The sequence below is a fragment of the Athene noctua genome, chromosome 19, assembly GCF_965140245.1.
Source record: "Athene noctua chromosome 19, bAthNoc1.hap1.1, whole genome shotgun sequence".
NCBI classification, from domain to species: domain Eukaryota; kingdom Metazoa; phylum Chordata; class Aves; order Strigiformes; family Strigidae; genus Athene; species Athene noctua.
In genome coordinates, this window is record NC_134055.1 from 2,872,563 (window position 1) to 2,890,133 (window position 17,571).

At 36.5% G+C, this 17,571-nt stretch overlaps 1 protein-coding gene across 8 annotated transcripts in view; it reads left to right on the forward strand.

Moving 5' to 3' along the window:
* BCAS3 (BCAS3 microtubule associated cell migration factor) overlaps positions 1 to 17,571 on the forward strand; it is a 372,464-nt gene that overhangs the window by 4,736 nt on the left and 350,157 nt on the right. For all 8 annotated transcript variants that reach the window (XM_074922814.1, XM_074922816.1, XM_074922821.1 and 5 more), the window contains exons 4-6: positions 1,653 to 1,728; positions 2,818 to 2,924; positions 12,340 to 12,421. In XM_074922814.1, the coding sequence (XP_074778915.1) occupies positions 1,653 to 1,728; positions 2,818 to 2,924; positions 12,340 to 12,421 (265 nt within the window). The remainder of the gene's footprint in view (positions 1 to 1,652; positions 1,729 to 2,817; positions 2,925 to 12,339; positions 12,422 to 17,571) is intronic.

Genomic DNA, 17,571 nt, shown 5'->3' on the forward strand with positions numbered 1-17,571 from the left:
ACTTGCTCTGCCTCTTACAAATGTGTTTTTTCTGGGTTGCAGTTGGAATCCTGTGTATGAACCCTGGCTGAAATGATGTTAGAACAACTTGGTAGATGCCCTTTGTCACCTTCGCTTCTATCATTGGCTGAAAAAGAGAAAGTTTCTTTTGCCTCTTTACTCCCTTTTTTTTGTCTTATTTCCTTAACTTGCCTCAGAATGTCCTGGCTGTTGGGGGACTGTGGAGCTCTGCCTAACCTGTTGTTCTCCAGAGTGCTGAGCTTTGCAAAACACAAGTCCTCACTCCACTTTTTAAAATGTTTTTTCTTTATTTTCTTTAATTTCTGGGATCTTCCTCTGTGGATAATAACTATGATGCTCATTGTCTGTTCTTGATCATAGCTCTGCAGGTAGCAGGAGAAACTGGAATGATCCTTTCCGTATTGCTCATGGGCCTCTCAGTAGCAGAGGGAAACTAATTTTGTTTTGTTACTCTGGGAAATCTGTAGTCCCTAGTGGAGGAGCATTGCAGCTAGTTGTCTGTAGCCTTCAGGGAATTGTCTTGGTTCTTATTTGAAGGATTATCTTGGTTAGTTAGTGATGAATTTCCTCAATAATAATATATATAAAGAAAAATCCCCTCACTAATAATCAATTTGTGAAATGCATTTTGTACTCATGGTCAAAATTAAAAGTAGTCAAACTTTGATTTAAAAGATTTCTGCATTCCACACCCTTCCCCATTTTTTTCCCCCCTCTGTAGTTAAAGGATGCAATCTGTGTTCTTATTTTACAAATCAGTTTGCCTTGGAAGCATGGAATGTGATTTGTTTTGAAAAGTAATACCCACACTTATTTTTTTAAATTTGTGTTTTTGGTTCGTGTTATTGCTTTTCTGGCATGGATAAAGTGATTATACAAGCTCTTTTCATATTTAATCCAAAATACTGCACAGTATTTTGTTATAATTTGTTTGGAAGTGATGGTATTTCTACTGTAGCTCACGTTCTTGCTACCACAGTTTCTCCTGAGAACTGTAAAACTTGCAGTTTGGAAACACTGTAAGTCTCCTTCACAGTTTCTTTTTGTATCTCATCTTTTTATGGGAATCTGTAGAACACAGAACTGAAACGTGGATCTGTTCTACTAGAATTACAGTTTATTCTCTCTCAAATGGCTGTATTAAAGATGTTACAGGTATAGCTACTGCATGTCAGGAAAATAAACTATGTAGTTAAAGGTCTCTTTCTTTCCTCAGTCTTACTTACAAAGCATTTAAGTGAATTAAAGAGAATTTTAAGAGTAACAGTGCCTCAAATGAGAACCTCTGACATTGCTAAAGTTAGATTGTAGAAGCCACGGTATTTTAGCTTGACTAAATTGCTGTAAGTCTGGTGGCATTTCTCACGTGCTCTAGAAGACTTATTGTTCTATATGTCTTGTCGTTTCTACATTAGTAAGTGATGTCACGCTTGTTGTGGTATATTTAAATGGTGTATGTTGATCACGGAACCATTTCTTTTTGAAACGAAACCTCACAGGAATACTGGTGACAATGGGATATATGTATCACTGTTTTTCTTTATTTTTAACTTACATTCTCTCCTACGATCTATAGAGGGAGAAAAAAAGTATTAAACTTTCCCATTTGAACCCTTCTGCTTTTTGTCCAGGCCTACAGTGGCACCCCACCAGCAGAAGAAAAGGAGAAGATCATTTGGGTCAGATTTGAAAACGCAGATTTAAATGGTACGGCTTCATTTTCTCTCGCTTATTTTTGTGATTTGTGGGTCCATGTACAATAATTTCAGTCAGTGTTACCAGTAAGCATTGTTGCCTCAAAACTCATTTGCCTGCTCTAGATGGACTCAATTCCAAGTGAATAATTGCACTCTTGTTCGGTATCTACCAAATAGAACAAATAGGCCTTTTGACTTCATCAAAAGGCAAACTCACTCTTCCTTAGGAGGAGGAGCCACCTGTACATGGCATTATGTCCAGCTTTAAACTAATTCAGGGTTGTTTGCTTACAGGTTTCTTGTCCTCATATGTTTAGTTTTAAAATATCTCAGACATTCCCTCTTTAGGCGTTTTTGTACAGTATAACAAAACCTCTGTAGAATATTCTTCAGAACCTTTCATACTCTGTTTAAATTTACTTTATGCAGCCTAATCTGATTGGGCCTGAATATATTCTTTTTCTCCATCCTAATATATCCTAAATACTTCCTCCCTCTTGGATGCTTACATGCTTGCAGTGAGCTTTTGTCCATTCAGTCATGCTTGAAAATGTAGTTTTAGGGGGCTTTACTCAAGAAAAGCTTAATATTTTTGATTATTATGTCCTGTAGCACTTGTCTTCCTGGGGATTTTCTTCTTGTGGTAAAGTTGATGGGAAGATTAATTATATAGTATCTAGAAATAGTTTTGACCAGTCTATGCATTTGTAATTTCTTTATTAATGTTTATTTTGCTGGTCCTTTGCAAATTTTTCTCTATTTGAAAAGTTTGCTCTGTTTTATTAATCACCGGAGAATTACATTACAGAAGTTTTTGGGGTATTTAGTGACAACCCACATGGTATTTCAGAAATTTTTTCTCCATAATTTTAAATTTTAATGCTTTCTGACCTCTTAGTGAAACTTAAACAAATCTGTTATGTTTGTCTAAAAGAATATATTTCATTATTGGTTCAGCATAAAATTTTAAACCACTTTGCTTGCTTTTACTTACGACAGCAGAAACGTGCATTGAGAAAAAACCATCTCGTATAGCTGACACCAGCCACAGTTGATCCTCACCTGCTAATAATGGCTTTGATATTTAAACCCAATTTAGATACATCAAGGAATATGGAGTTTCATGAAATACACAGCACTGGGAATGAACCACCCCTACTGCTGATGATCGGATACAGTGATGGAATGCAAGTCTGGAGCATACCTGTAAGTACAGAGTTCACTTCACTTCTGTGCCAGAGGCTTTTTTGTTTGTAACGTTGTGTTATTGCTTTCATATTTTACTTTAAATTTTTCCTATTGAAGTGGAAAGAGCCAATATTTACAATCAATGTCATCGTTTGTATGTAATATGCTTATCTTAAGATTAATACTGAGCATAGATCAAACACTTGAATTCATGTACCTTCAGATTTGAGGGTTTTTACCAAATTACTTCTGTTCAGTAAATTTTTGGAGTCGAATTTGGAGCAGAGTTTGATGTTATGGAATACTTTGTATCCCATAAAGGACAGAAATCTTCTTAACCTACAGAAAGGAATAGGGTGGAAAAAATACAAGAAGAATTTTTGTCCCAGAAATGCAAGCATGACAGCATTGATAGTATTTTACAATCGCATGTTTGTCATGTACATGATTTGCAATTTTAATTTTATTAAAGTCTACGTGTGCATATGGGTTTGATTTCATGCTGTCGTACACATGCCCTGCAGTTTGTGTTTCAGAGTGGTTTATGAGCACATGGTCTTAATTTGGGGAATTTTCCCCAAATTTCTTGAAACTATAGAATAAAGTTTAATGCAGTAGGTCATAAAATTCTTAACTTAAAAAAAAAAAAAAAATTTGCTTATGACACCTTGTCTTTCAAAATAATGTAGAGAGGATGGAGTTCTTTCCCTTTGTAAAATACATTGGTGGTATTAGAAATATGCTTTTTGATTACTTGTGTTTATACACCAGTACACCAAACTTTAAGTTAAAAATTTCACTGGAGTGTGAGAGCTGGCTTTTCCTTCTTGGTTCCATATTAGCTGGAGATAAGGAAGAAAAAAACCTGCTGAGCTTTTGCATTTGAAGGAGGGTTTAATGGAAATGAAGTAAGACCTAGTATACTTTAATGAATTTCAGTATTTAGTAACTTTTTACTTAAATGTAGGAACCTTAAGCAAAATTTTGGAACATTTTAACCGAAATACAGGAAATCTTATCTGCTTGTATGTCCTGAGAAACTACATCTAATTCTAACTTTCATGGCTTAATTTTTAATGCAGCAAAGCATACCTTTAGATGGGTTTTGTATTTTTATCTTTTTAGAGCAGAAATGTGTACGACACAGCAAAGCTCGTTTGTCCACTTTTTTTTTTAAATCTGCTTTTACACCGGAATGACTTTGAATACTAAGAATGTGTTTTTACAGTATGTAATTAGTTTTGTACACTGTTTTGAAGTTGGATTGGTTTTATATTAGTGTACAAATCGGATTATTAAAATGGTTCAGAAAGGCTTGGCTTTGTTCTTCAAAGTGTATTACAGAAAACAAACATTAGGTGTCACTAAGATACTGGGCTAAGAGAGGAAAAACAATTGCAGCAGTCCCAGAAGTTACAGCACAAGTTGATCAATTAGTTAAGACACCGTGAGCGGTCACATAGACTTAAGCTAAAGAATTTTTATAAACCAGCTTACTTTATCCTGCTGAAACCTTCTTATCCAAATCACCTCGTGTATTCTGAAAAATGTGAGGAAGTGTGTTGTGCTGGACTTATCCTGGCCCCTCTGTGATAAGAAGAGCTTTGTGCCTGGCAGAGATTGTTTTTTCCTCTGTGTGTGTGTAACATGCCCTTGCTTTGTGGTTAGGTGAGGTCTGTGCATCCCTGGGAAGTGACTTTCTGTGTCCGAATGAAAGCGAGTCTCTGTCAGAGCTATCTCTAGCAATGCCCTTGAGAAAGCCTCTGTAGGATGGGGTCTTTCATCCTTGCTTTCCTTATACATGTCAGAGACTTCTCAGTTCTTTGGTACGTGAACACATTACCTCGGTGTAACCTGTTCTGCATTAACTGACCACATTTAAACTCGTACCCTTGTGTACACCTCAGTAAACATTAAATAATTTGATGGAGATTACTAACAAACGAGTTAAACTGGCTTATGTGTGTTTACTGGTACTGTCAGCCAGGTAGTACAAGGTAGCTTCTACACGTTTCTTTGTGGCAAAGAAGGGTTTTCTTTGGGTTTGTGGGTGGTTTTTTTTTCTTTCTTCCTTTTTTTTTTTTTTTCCCCCCCCAGTCTTGTGTCTGAATTCAGACACAAGTTAAGCCACGAAGTACCTGATGTTACCTCCTTTTTCAGTAGGATGTTACAGCCAGGTCGTTCTTTTTCCTCACTGTATTTTACTTCATAATTCCTAGATTTTGGTAGCATTTAATATTTTAGGACAAATAAGACAAATCAAATTGCAGGACAGTTTCTCTTAATGTCGTTTCTTCTTTTTTTTGCAGAGGTATTTTTAATAAGTGAGGGAAAGTCCAGTGAAATGGAAAAATTGCCAAATGTAGAAATATTTTACCATCCATCTTAAGAATGTCAGCTGTAGAGATATTGCATCTCTTTGTCAGCCCTTTATTTGTATATTCTGTGAAATTCTGAGACCACGTCCAGGGAGGTACAGCTTCGACCTGTGCAGTTTGTATTTGCTAGTGTAATTTCAGTGTTGGAATGGTTCCTTTCTTAGTAACGTGGTTTTAGAGAGCTTCTCAGATTGATAGTCTTCAATATCAATTTTTAAATAGCTTTTCAGAGCAGGATTTATATATGTGACAAATTTGGAGGCAACAATAACTATTTTTCTTCCACATTGTTGTTTCTCCGTCTCACTTTTTTTTTTGGTTAGTCTGAGTAAAATAAAATTTGGCAGTTATGTGACTGACTTAATATTTAGAGTTTATTTGGCAACACTGTTTTGTGTCCTTTGGTATTATACAACCCTTTCTTCTTGACCTTGCGGAGTATTTAGCTTGTAATTAAACACGTTATTCCAGTTATTCCGGAAAAAAAACCCCCACCTTTTTAGTTTAAAAACCTTTCTGAAAAAAGCAACAATTTGACATTTATGTGAAAATCTACTCAGGCTGTTATCTCTAGCATTGTGCTTTTTATTCGTACAATTGAACCTCTATTCAGCACTTAATAAAGTAATGTGTTGCAGGCAGTCCAGTTTGTGTCTGAGTGATTATGAAGTGTTTATGACAGCTTCTAAGCTGACACTCTCCGTAATGGTGTTACATTGACTTCTAAACACCTTTGCAGTCTGCCTCCAGGAGTGTGTGTCTCTTTGCAGTCTGAGTGGTTTCACATTAACATCTCCTTGGAGTAAGATCTTTGACTACAGAAGTGTTACTTGCAAATGGAAGATACCATTAGGGCTGCTTCAAAGGACTGGAATAATGTTTGGACTGCTGGGTGCTGGAGTAACGGCTGGGGTTTTGAAGTGCAGCGTCTAAATCTGTATTGCATAAGAAGCGGAAGGTGTCCATCCAAACGACTTTTTCTTTGATCTTTGTTTTGAAATGGGGTTGGGAAGGTTAAAAGTGTTCTTAAAATATGCCTCGCTAAGTGGGGAGAAATCTGGGAATAGACAAAAGTATGACTAGAAGTTCCTATTTGATAATTGTGCAGTGTAGTTTTGTGTTTTATTTGGAATTTGTTTTTCCCTTGCTCCCAGTTTCGTGTTTCAAATACAGTTGGAACTGGTTTCTGCCTAATGTGGTTTCCAAGTATCTGTTCTAGATGTTCCTGTTCAGGGAAATGCATGTTGGCTGGTTTTGTGGCAGATAATTTTTTTCTTTTTTCTTTGTACGCTGGAAGTTTCAAAAGTAGAAAAATCATCTTAATTTGATGGTTCATATTACAATTAAAAAAGGACGATCAAGCCCGAGTTCAACAAAGTAGGAACTACCAAAGGGAACTTTTAATAACAAGCACAGATGTATATTTAGTGAAAAATACTGAAAGTCTGTGGTAGAATGATGCTGTCACAGCCTGAAGGGATGTGTCAGCCCCTATGGTAGGTGACTTCCGTGTGGAGCCCTCTGGAATGAGAGGACTTGCTGGACAAGGATGGCATCACACACTGCCAGACCTTAAATTTCTTTAAATGCTGCTGTCAATAAGACTATGATTTTTTAAGTTATTAAAGCTGCAGTTGCACAGCAGATGGGACGAGCCAATTCCATTTTGTTTTCTCAACTGTTCATCAAAAGCCCTGTCTGCTGGGGTTTCCATGTGGTGATCTTTGTAATTCTCTCCCCTTTGTAATTCTTTATCCTTTTACAGCTAGGAAAAGGACTAGTCGCTTATCACATAGTAAGCTGCAATCCTTCCTCTGTCCAGACCTCCTCCTGATAGAGGGTCCCACTGTTAAGGCTTGTATTGGCCACTTGGAAAAAACGTACTAATGACCTGACCTTGTAACCCTGAAAAATGGCTAAGGCCTTTACAAAAAAAACATCCATGCAAATAATTTTCAGAGACTTTGGGTTTTTTTTACACTGAGGATGCTAGCAATGTGTAAGAAATTTTCTATTTTTTCACTCATTAAGTGACTGCAGAACTGTTGGAAGGTTTTATATTCCTAGCATACTCTACACCAGTTGGAACAAAAAGCAACAACCTTTGAAAAGGCTGTGGTGAGAGGTAACAGAAGAGTCTGAATGGCATCTCTTGTAGCTGTCCTTGGATGGGGCCAGAGCTAAAATAAAGGGTGGTGGTACCTGTATTCTACCTGCTTCCAGTATTGTCTGCATCATTCTTGTCTTTGTGTAGAAATGATTAAAAACAATGCAGAACTGTCCCCCAGGTTAGAATTTTATAGGGAACCCGCAGCCTTGAATCATGCTGAAACCCCTCAAAATATATGACAAATGAAGTGAGAGCGTTGAAGAATCTGTAACCAAAACCACTTCTAAGCTTTCACTGTTTTTTAAATTCAATTAGCATTGTCATAATTTTAAATTCTGGGTGCAATTTCATTCAGTCCTTAGAGTAGATGTCTGTAACATTCCTTGAGCATCTAAATTTTTATAATCCCTTGATAATCACAGAGATTTGTTTTGAATGAAAAAGCAGACTGTTTGAATTTTTGAAGTGTTAAAATTTGTCCTTTTACTTACAGCCCTTCCTTACTCTCAGTAGTGAGATGACTGGTAGTAGTTTTTAACCCAATGTGATTATATCAAACAGTGATTTGTGGTGGTATCTGTCAATTGTATATTATCATATTAAACATTATATCATGATATCTATATTATATTTAAAACATCTACCAGAATATAAAAAAAACCCCAACCCTTCTGATACCTTCCCTGTGCTCTGTGACTGTTTTAATATAAAGCAGTTTCCTTTTGTATAGTTGCACAGTAGTTGAAGCATTGAGTTTCGAACTCAGTTTTGTTTCAGTTTGGTGTACGTTTGACTTCTTTTATTTTCACCATGTGAAAACCATTTTCTATGGTTGGAAACTATTAGTTATCCTTAGTGTGAACAAAACTTCCTTTGTTCTGTTTTTTTTTATGGGTGCAAACTGGTATGCTCCAAACAATAAAGCTCTGTCATCAAAAATTAACCAGTAGGCCGTATTTCTGGTCTGTCATATTTTAAGCAGTAGCTCAAGACATTGAAGTGGAGGAGAGAGGAGTTCTTCCTCTTTCAATCTGTCGTTATTGGAAGAGTGCAATGAAGACTTCATTGGGGGCCAGGTTTTGAATCGGCGTGTTGTTTGCTTGCTGCCTTCCATGTAGGTCTGGGGCTTGTGGTTTGATACCAGGCGCGGGGAAAGCTGAAATGTTCTATCAGACCAGCTTGGAGCCGTCAGTTCGGATTCGCTCTTTCATAGAATGAGTACCTGAAGCTGCTTTTATAGCTTAATATTCAATTCTTGAAACCTGTTTGGAAATATTCTTGGCTTTTGGAATGGGAAAGAAAAACTTTTAAGAGCTTTGAAAGCTGCCACAGGGACTTGCTACTTAGCTGGATCAAATCCAAAATGGCAGCCACAGCCTAGTTTCTTCACAGGTGCTTTTTGAAGAATTTAGAGCTCTGTTTCCAGTTCATGAAGTCTATTTATATTTTGTCTATGCTTATGAGACTGTGCAGCTCAAGGGACTGGTAATGGGATGTGGAGCCTTTTACTTCTACTTGCCAGCCCACATCTCACCCAAACTGGCAGTGACAAAGTTGTTAGCCATTTAGCGACGGGGCTGGGCTTCTGTTAAATGTAGTTCCTTGTCCCCCTTCAGCTCCTAGTGGAATAAGTGTCCCATTCACAGAAAAGATTGGCTGTCTGTGTTGCCTGTCTCAGGAGTGAGATAAGGCCTGAACTGGCAGGAAGATCAGACTGTAATTTCTCTACCCTGAAGATGGTGCTTTCAGTCAAAATTGATATACGTGGCCTCAGCAGTGGTAGTAAAGTTTTATGTTTTATATAAGTAAATGAAGGGCATTAGCATTAACCACAGTTAATTCAGAATTTTATAAGACTGCAAATAGCAGAAGCTTCTACTGGTGGTAGTGTTTAAAGTGAGTTAATTAGAAGTCAAAGAAAATCTTGAACTCTAAAGCCCTAATGCATTTTTCAATGCCAAGCAACCCAGAGGAACCACCAAGCTTTTACTAATTCATGGCACAGAACAAAGTCCAATGCCTTCTATGGTCTCCTGTTTCTACAGAACAGTTAAGGACACACAACTTAGTTTTCTTTTTTTTGTGGTTGTTATTTTATGAAGCTATAGTAGGTTAAATATTAGTGTTTTAGTTTGATCCGTTTTGTAGTGTCATGACCGTATTTTCTGTAAACTTTTTTGTGCCTTTTACTGAATTTGGCTTTTTCTTTACAAATGAGATGCCAGTGGTTGGGTGGCATCTTGGGTTTTCATTACAAAACCTACCGTGCAGTATGTCTTAAAATTTGTTCCTTTTTGGCTCCCAGGGGTCAGCAATTGCTATGTACATGAGCTGTACAGATGGCTGAAATTATCAGAATTTCTACTTGCTTTTTTTCTTAGTTCTACAGTTTCCCCTTTCCTGGGGAGGGGAAAAAAAATCCTACACAGACTGAAAGGACCTGATACACTACAGTATCAAGCGTGACAGTGGTCTCAAAACAGGAGTTTAACTACCTATAGTCTTGTCACTGTCAGATCCTGTGGCTTTGGTTAGTCCATTTAACCTACCTTTCTGTAATTTTTCCCCAGTATAAAATGATTAATATTATTTGGAAGATAACTATTTTATCATTAAAAAGTAAAAGCATTATATGCATAAAAAAAGCTGGGCTGGGATTTTGATGTTAGGTGCTGAAGTACAAATAAGCTTCATTTATAATTGTACATTTTAGGCTTTTCTTTTAGGCTTTTCTTTGAAAATCTCAACTGCAAGATCTACCAGGTCTTGGCACCACAGTCTAAACAAACATGCTCTCTGGACTTGAGTATATTTAAGAGCAGAAACCGAGTTGAGAAGGTTTGGCCTTCTTAGTGTATCTTACTTTTGGGACTATAACTTTATTTGAAGTAGATTGGAGTTAGAGCTGATGTGCTGGCGTAGTTAAAAAGTAGGAGGAGGTGACTGAATTGGGTTGGGTTATTTTATGTGAATCACTTCTTCCATACTTTTGTTATGCTAGTTCTTTTCCCTCTTGTTTTCATTCATAGTCGTTGATGTGCATACACATGTGAAACAGCATTTTCATGATTTGGGGGAAAAAATCTTTAATTGCCAATAATAATACTTCCAAAGCCTTATATTTTTCTTCTTCTTCATTTCCTCCTTTCTCTTTTCATAGAGCTGGTGTGTTCCGATGGATAGAAAACATGCTGCTGTCTTAACTTTTTTTTTCATCTCTTTTATTACTCTTTCTTTAATTTTTCTTATTTTCTGCTTAGCTGTGCTCTACTTTTTTCCCAAGCTGTCTCTTCTGGATGCAGATGTTTTTACCTATGTGCTTTTTTTTTTTTTTTACACACTGCACTCCAAACTCATGATCAGTTAAAAACAGATGAGCAGTCCTCTACTGAGTTGATTTCTGCTCATCATTCTTTTGTCTTGTATAGAATCTGGTCAGCAAGCTCTTCAGAGCAGAGGCCTCTAGCTGTCCCCGAGGGAGAATTAAATTTGTTTTGCAAAAGCTGGAGTACTACAGTGTTGTATGTTGTTTGAATGATGCTGCTAGCTGGGAGAGGAGAATCTGCTATGATTGGAACATCAGCCTAATAAAATAAGAGCAGGGTAGACTAAGGGATTAATTCTCATATTGATTACAGTCCTAAAACTGTGGTGTCCATCAGGAATAATTCTGATCACATCATTAACACTAATGTTGATTTATACCAGTGTGGAACTGCTAGTTGTCTGCAAATCTGAAATGGCTAAGAATGTTATTTACCCACATTTGTGTAGCTTGAGTGTTATTTCAGGCGTAATAGGGAAAAACAGGAGTTCTCTACGTTCTGTTTTTATTTAGTGTGTACAGAATGATGGGCTACCTCTGTAGTAAATAGTGTTTTCAGAGTAATCTCATGAAAGACTTGGGCTTCAGTGGGGCGGGTTTCATTCTGTCCCCATTATCTAAAGCAGTGATAATAATGAGGCTCGGGGTTAAGATTGAAAGTAAGCTAAGAGTCTGAAGTACTATACTTACGATTTGTTGGTCAAACAACTGTAGTATTTCAACTTTTTCAACATGTGAGCTGAAGTGCAGAAATAGGAACAACCATGAAATGATATTTCAAAAAGTTAGCTTGTATTTACAGTTTCCAAATTGTGTTCTCTTCTAATATGGTAAGCTCCTTGTTTGGCAGAAATTGATGCCAATGTGTCCTCTACATTCTTAGTCTCATTGCATCTGTTTTAAGTTGTTGGTTATTTGGAAATGAGCTTCATAAATGTTTGCCACTTTCCTCAAGTTTGACGTTCCATATCGGATCCATTACCAGGCAGTTATGAAAATGTATTCTGACTGACCGTGTACAGGAAGTCTGGAAATTGTACTTAACTACTTCTCTTTTAATCTTTTCAAGACTGCTGTTAGTGACAAACTTAATTAGTTTGACCTCCTATTTTTAAATATAATTTTCACACCTGGAGAGTATGGAATGTACCAATATATCAAATTCTCTGATCTTTTAGCACCAGTGGTTGCCACTTTTGATCATTGGTGAGTTAGCATTTTTCTTAAAACCGTGAGCTATGTAGAATAAACTCTTGTGTTTCAGATGGCTTGAATTTTTGTGAATTTTAGTCAGCACTCAGCTTCAAGTCTTGTTTCTTCTAAAACATGTAGTCATTAATAGTGGATAGTGCTGGTGTCTCATTCACACAGCCCGAGGCATGTGTTTTTAGAGTCAGGCCATCTTTGTTGCTATAATTTGTGTTATTCTAGACTTCTAAGATATATTCTCATTTAGAGAAATTGTAGATGGTTGGTTAGAAAGGCAGTGTCTTACCAACTTATCTTCTTTCCTGCCTTTTGCACAATGTCTTTCTACCTACTTTCTTACCTTCTAAATATATATTTTTATAAGTACATATATTTTTTACATTGTATGTTCATAATCCGTACGTTTTGCAGATCAGTGGTGAAGCTCAGGAACTCTTTTCTGTCCGCCACGGTCCAGTTCGAGCTGCACGGATTTTACCAGCTCCACAAATCAGTAAGTACATATTTATATAGTTTATAATTACGTATAACTTCTTTTTTTACAGATCTTTGTCCAAATCATTGTTATAACCTGATACATAGATTTTTTTCATTAATTTTAAACTGTCACCTTTGTAATAGCTTTCTGCAAGTATTATTTACTTCTTTTTTCCTCCTACTCTGTAATTTAGTGCTTTCTCCAGTTTCATCTTCAGATTTTAGTGTTGATGCTACTTCCTTTTGTAGTTTAGAGGATATCTAGGTATACCTGTGCTCAGAGATCAGTCCAGAGATGTTAATTCTATTTGAAAACATTTATTATCAATATTTTATTGTTATAATATTGAAATGACTTATTAATAGCAGGGTGGTGGCTGATAGCAGTAGATCTAGAAATTAATAACATTTATTAAAAACTCCTGTTAGTGCACTGTAAAGTTTGTTTATAATGTGGTGCCCTTCCAAGCTCTTGAACTCATTAGGAGGATAGGATGGGGGTTTTTTTTGTTACCCATTCAGGACTTGAAACTGAAACAATGTAAGAAAGAATGCAAAAGGCAGTTGATTTAAGGAAAATAATTTGTACAAGGAGAAAATGTCCTTTTCTGACTATTTAAATATTTTATTATGAAGAAAATATAAAGTATTCTGTAAACTGTTAAATGATTTAAATAGTCTGCTAGCGTATGCATTAAGTTTAGCAATTGCAGCTTCTTGAGGTTTTTAAAAAAGACTGCTTTTCCACTCCAGTAAAAGTAACGAGAATTGTTTTTTTTGGGGTGGTACTAGCTTCTGATTTGTTCCCCTTCTGCTTATTTCACGTAAACTTTATTCAAACAGTTTGATCTTTTTAGTGGTTGAACCTATATCACAATCCCTTGAGTGCCCATAGGCACCTCCTCTCTTTTACTGTTTAAATACTGTTTTATCAAGTTTGAAGACAAGCTGCTTAGCTTGTTTAACAGGATTGTTGCAGAAATTCTGAGTGAACCCAGTGGAAGAGCTTGCTGTAAGATTTAAACAACTATGCATAAACAAGCAAATCCCTTCAAAACCCAACGCTGTTCAATCCAAACACAGTATCTAACTGTAGACTTCTTAAAGACCTAAACCCCGTTGGTGTCCTGGCTCGTTTTTGGTTTTGGCAACTCTGTGCTTATCCACTCTCCCTGTAACTTCAACTGGGCAACCCATTCTATACAGCTGCTGAGGAGTGTTTCTAGTTTAAATTTGTTGCCATTTTTTTACTTGTGGATGAAAAGAATGTACTTCTAGTATGACCGAGGGGTTTTGGGATTATACTGGATTACAGATTTAGTAGTAGATTATGATTTAATTAGTGAACTCAAAAAATATAGCCTAAAATCTGTTTAAATTATTACAAAAAACAGTAAATGATAATAATTTTGAGTATTTCAAAGAAAGTAAATGAAGAAAGATAAAGGTTTAATGCACACAGTTTATATCGCCTTAGTGATTTCCTGAGCAGAAAAATTTACAAACTGTGAGTATATGTGGTTGTGTAACAGTTATAGGTTAAAGTAATGTAAAGCAAAACACTTCAAGTATGTTGTGCCTTTCATTCTGTTTATGGGAACACTGCATAATTTCTGATGATTTTTTGCTGTTATGTGTCTCATTAAATAGTAGATGTCTCCACACCTCCTTCTCTCATAGGGAAAAACAAAAGAGGAAGAAAAATGTAAATGAAGTAAATTAATTGAAGAACCTATAAATTCTTTTTTTTCCTGATAGTAAAATACTGCTTTCTGATTTTTCAATCTAGTAAATTATACTGCTTATGAACTCCTTCAAGCAGTTACTGTCTGTCTGTCTCTAAATTGTGTATATTTAGCATCTGACAATGATAGTTGTTGCATTAGAAACCTATTCAAATTAGCTCATATTAAATTAAGCTAAACCTTTTAAAAACATGTTTTGGTCTCTTTTTACATGGCTTGGTTTAAATAAATCTTTGATTAAAAGTACATGAATGTATCATTGACCAGTATCTGGAATCAGATAAAAGTAAAGCTGTAATAAGAGGCCTTAGATAACTAACACATGAGCTTTAATGATTCTGAACAAAATAAAAGGAATTTGTAAAGGAGAAGCTGATTACCATCAGTAGGCTCAAACACTGTTTTACTGTAAAGCTGTAAAAAGGGAATTATTGAAAATAGGACTCTCTTGGTGGATGGATTTGGCACGTTCCTAGAAACAGATCCTAGTTTGTGATAAGAAGCTCATTCCCAGGTGTGAAAGGAAAGCTCGTGGTTTTAACTTGGTGACTTTACAGTAGCAGAACTTAATAGTTTGTCAACTATTTTGTTAAAATACTATAGTCCTTTGATGTTAGATCCTCTGCTGCATCATGTGCTTCATAGCATAATAAAGCATTGTTTCAAAAGAGTTATTTCATACAGGCTTATTTCATGCAGGCTTATTGCAAAGGAGACCTCCTCAAATCTGATTTAGCAGGTTATAAGTGGTCCTGGTTCCAGGAACGTGGTGCAGTATCTGGAGCTGGCCTTGCACGCTGCCAGCTTGGATCCGGTGAGGTTTATTAGCTCAGGCTCTGTGCCATGCTAGAGCAGTTAAATGGCTCCTGTTCTGACCTGGCAGCTCTACTGCAATGTTCACGCAGGGTTTTGTCTGAGCTAACAAACCAGGCAAGATCTGACCTGGCCCAGCACTGCAACACTTTGATGTCTCTGTGTCTGTGGCACGGTTGGTCTGCAGCTCGGATAAGACGTCCACAAAGAATTGAGAGATTTCTGTAAATAACACTGAAAAACGTAGACATTAACTCTCCTCTGTGGCCAGAGAATATAGACTGTTGCCTTCCACAGTAGATAAAGTTTTGATTATTTTCTACAGCTTGCAATATAAACGGCCTTTTTGGAGACTGAAGGTTTACACTGTGACCAAATTTCAGGCTTAAGAGAGGAGATAGAGCTGCGCATCTAATATTCAGAGTCTGAGAACATCTCTGTCTGGACGCTGTCAGTCTTAGAAATAAGAATACTAAGTCCTGGCACTTCGTGTGCCTCATGCTGCATTATCTGCTGAGCCATCTGGTTGGCACGGCTTTTTAACTTGCCTAGCTCTTCTTCACTCCCAAATCTGTATGCTGGGATTGAGTTTAGTACTTATTTATAGGTATACAGGTGTCTGGTTTGCTGGGCTCTGTTTTTTTCTGTCTCTTCAGATAAAACAAGCTGGCAAAGATGTATTTGAAGTCAAAATTGTTGTGACTTTGTGATTATTAGATGGGAAAAAATCCGCAGTGTTAGATAAGAAACAAAGCTGGAATTCTGCCGGTTAAATTTAGCTGCCATTCTCTGTGAAGAAGAAACTGTGGTTGGTAACATCACTGTAGTTAATGACAGTGAGAGAACCAGGCAAATATCAGGGTGTATTAACTCCCCTCTCCATTTTGTATCATCCAGATTTGTGATGTCCTCACTGCTACTCCAGTTACTCCGTTTTGGGCTTCCTCTCACACAACACCTAATGGCTCTGTTGAGCCACACTCACCTAATCCCTCATGGTCTTTGTTTGACATGTTTTCTAATTTTTCACCACTTCCTTGAAATGATGCTTATTCATTTTCTGACTGCATGAACACATACTTGTAGAATTGAAATGATACCGAGTTTGAGGTTTGTTTATTATTCAGTATTCTTGTCTTGGATATTCCTGTGCTTTTTCTCTCTTGCTTAGCATTTCCATGATATTTATAGAAACATTAATAATATTACTTATTTAGGCTTTCTGTAGCAGTTGTGTGTTCTTTGACCTGTGAAGTCATTAATAAAAAAGGTGCAGAACCCTTCTAGTATTTTTAAAAATTTGTTGTGTCTTGGCTTCATTTTGAGGTCTGTTGCATGTACACTTCTGCAAGCAGTGCTAGGGAAAAAATACATTTTCTTCAGATAGCTTTGCTATTCTTTTTTCTACAAAATTAGAATATTGCTGCTTTCTGAAGCAACCTAGTGCTACAGTGTCCCATTTGTCATTACTTACCCCAGGTCATTTTACAAAGCCCTGGCCAAATACCTGCTTTCTGCCTTGTGCTATCCCACTTAAGCTAGACCTACATGGTTTAAGAGTCAATCAAGAAATGAGGAATTAATCATTAAAGGGTGTATGATGGCAGGCTTGTGTGTTGAAGTTTAGATCAGTCATTGTTTTTAAAACCTATTTCCATATCTCAGCATTGAATGAACTGAATTAATTTATTGCCATTTTCTAGATTATGCTGCTTGCAAAAAAGATGCTATAATAGTCCTACATCTCAGTGAATTTGACTGCTTCATCAAATTGATAAGGAAAAAAAAAGCAAAAAAGAAAGGAAATAAAAGAAATCAGAGGTACTATGGTTAAACCAACCATGAACCAAAGGAAACTTACAGATGAAGGGTTGAAAACTAGAATTAACATGAAAAGCTAAAATTATTTGGGACACAGAGTAGTTTTGCATTCGAAAATCTAAAACTGTTGAAAGTTTAAGTTCTACAGCAGATTTATCTCTGTACTCCTCTGCTTACACCTTTGATGTTGGTAAAATAAAATTTGAACCTCAAAAGCTGACTCAGCTTTATGTGCAGGTATACTTAAAAGAACTGTAATATTTAGGTTGCTTTCTAAAGGAAGGCAGATGTGAGTGTTGTATATATTCAACCACTTGGGTGGCTTAGTGGTTTTGAGTCCCCGAAGGCCAAAATAATTGCATAGTGTGTGTAGTGGAGGAACTAGCCCTGCAGTAGCAGTTGGGAGCTGGCTTTGGATCGTGTGAGTGGGTCATGCAGGTGTGCGTTTCAGTTCTGTTTTGTAACTGTTTTGTGGGTTGTTATGGTATAATGAATGTTAATGCGTATGGATTATCAAAATTACAGAACAGAATTCTCAAGTGTAGCAAGTAAGCTTTTTAGAGATATTATAGGGAAGAATTTTGGAGCAGATTTTTAAATACTGATTTCTTTGAAGCTGTGCGGACTGACCTGTATGTCACCATTTCAGTTCTGGCCATATCATCCCAGTGCTTTAGACCAATACACCTTAAACTTTTACCATCTTAGACTGAGATGTCTTTTAAGTTTTTTTTTTTGAACAAGACTCAGTCAAAATAAAATGTGTCTGGCTTAATTAATGTGTGAC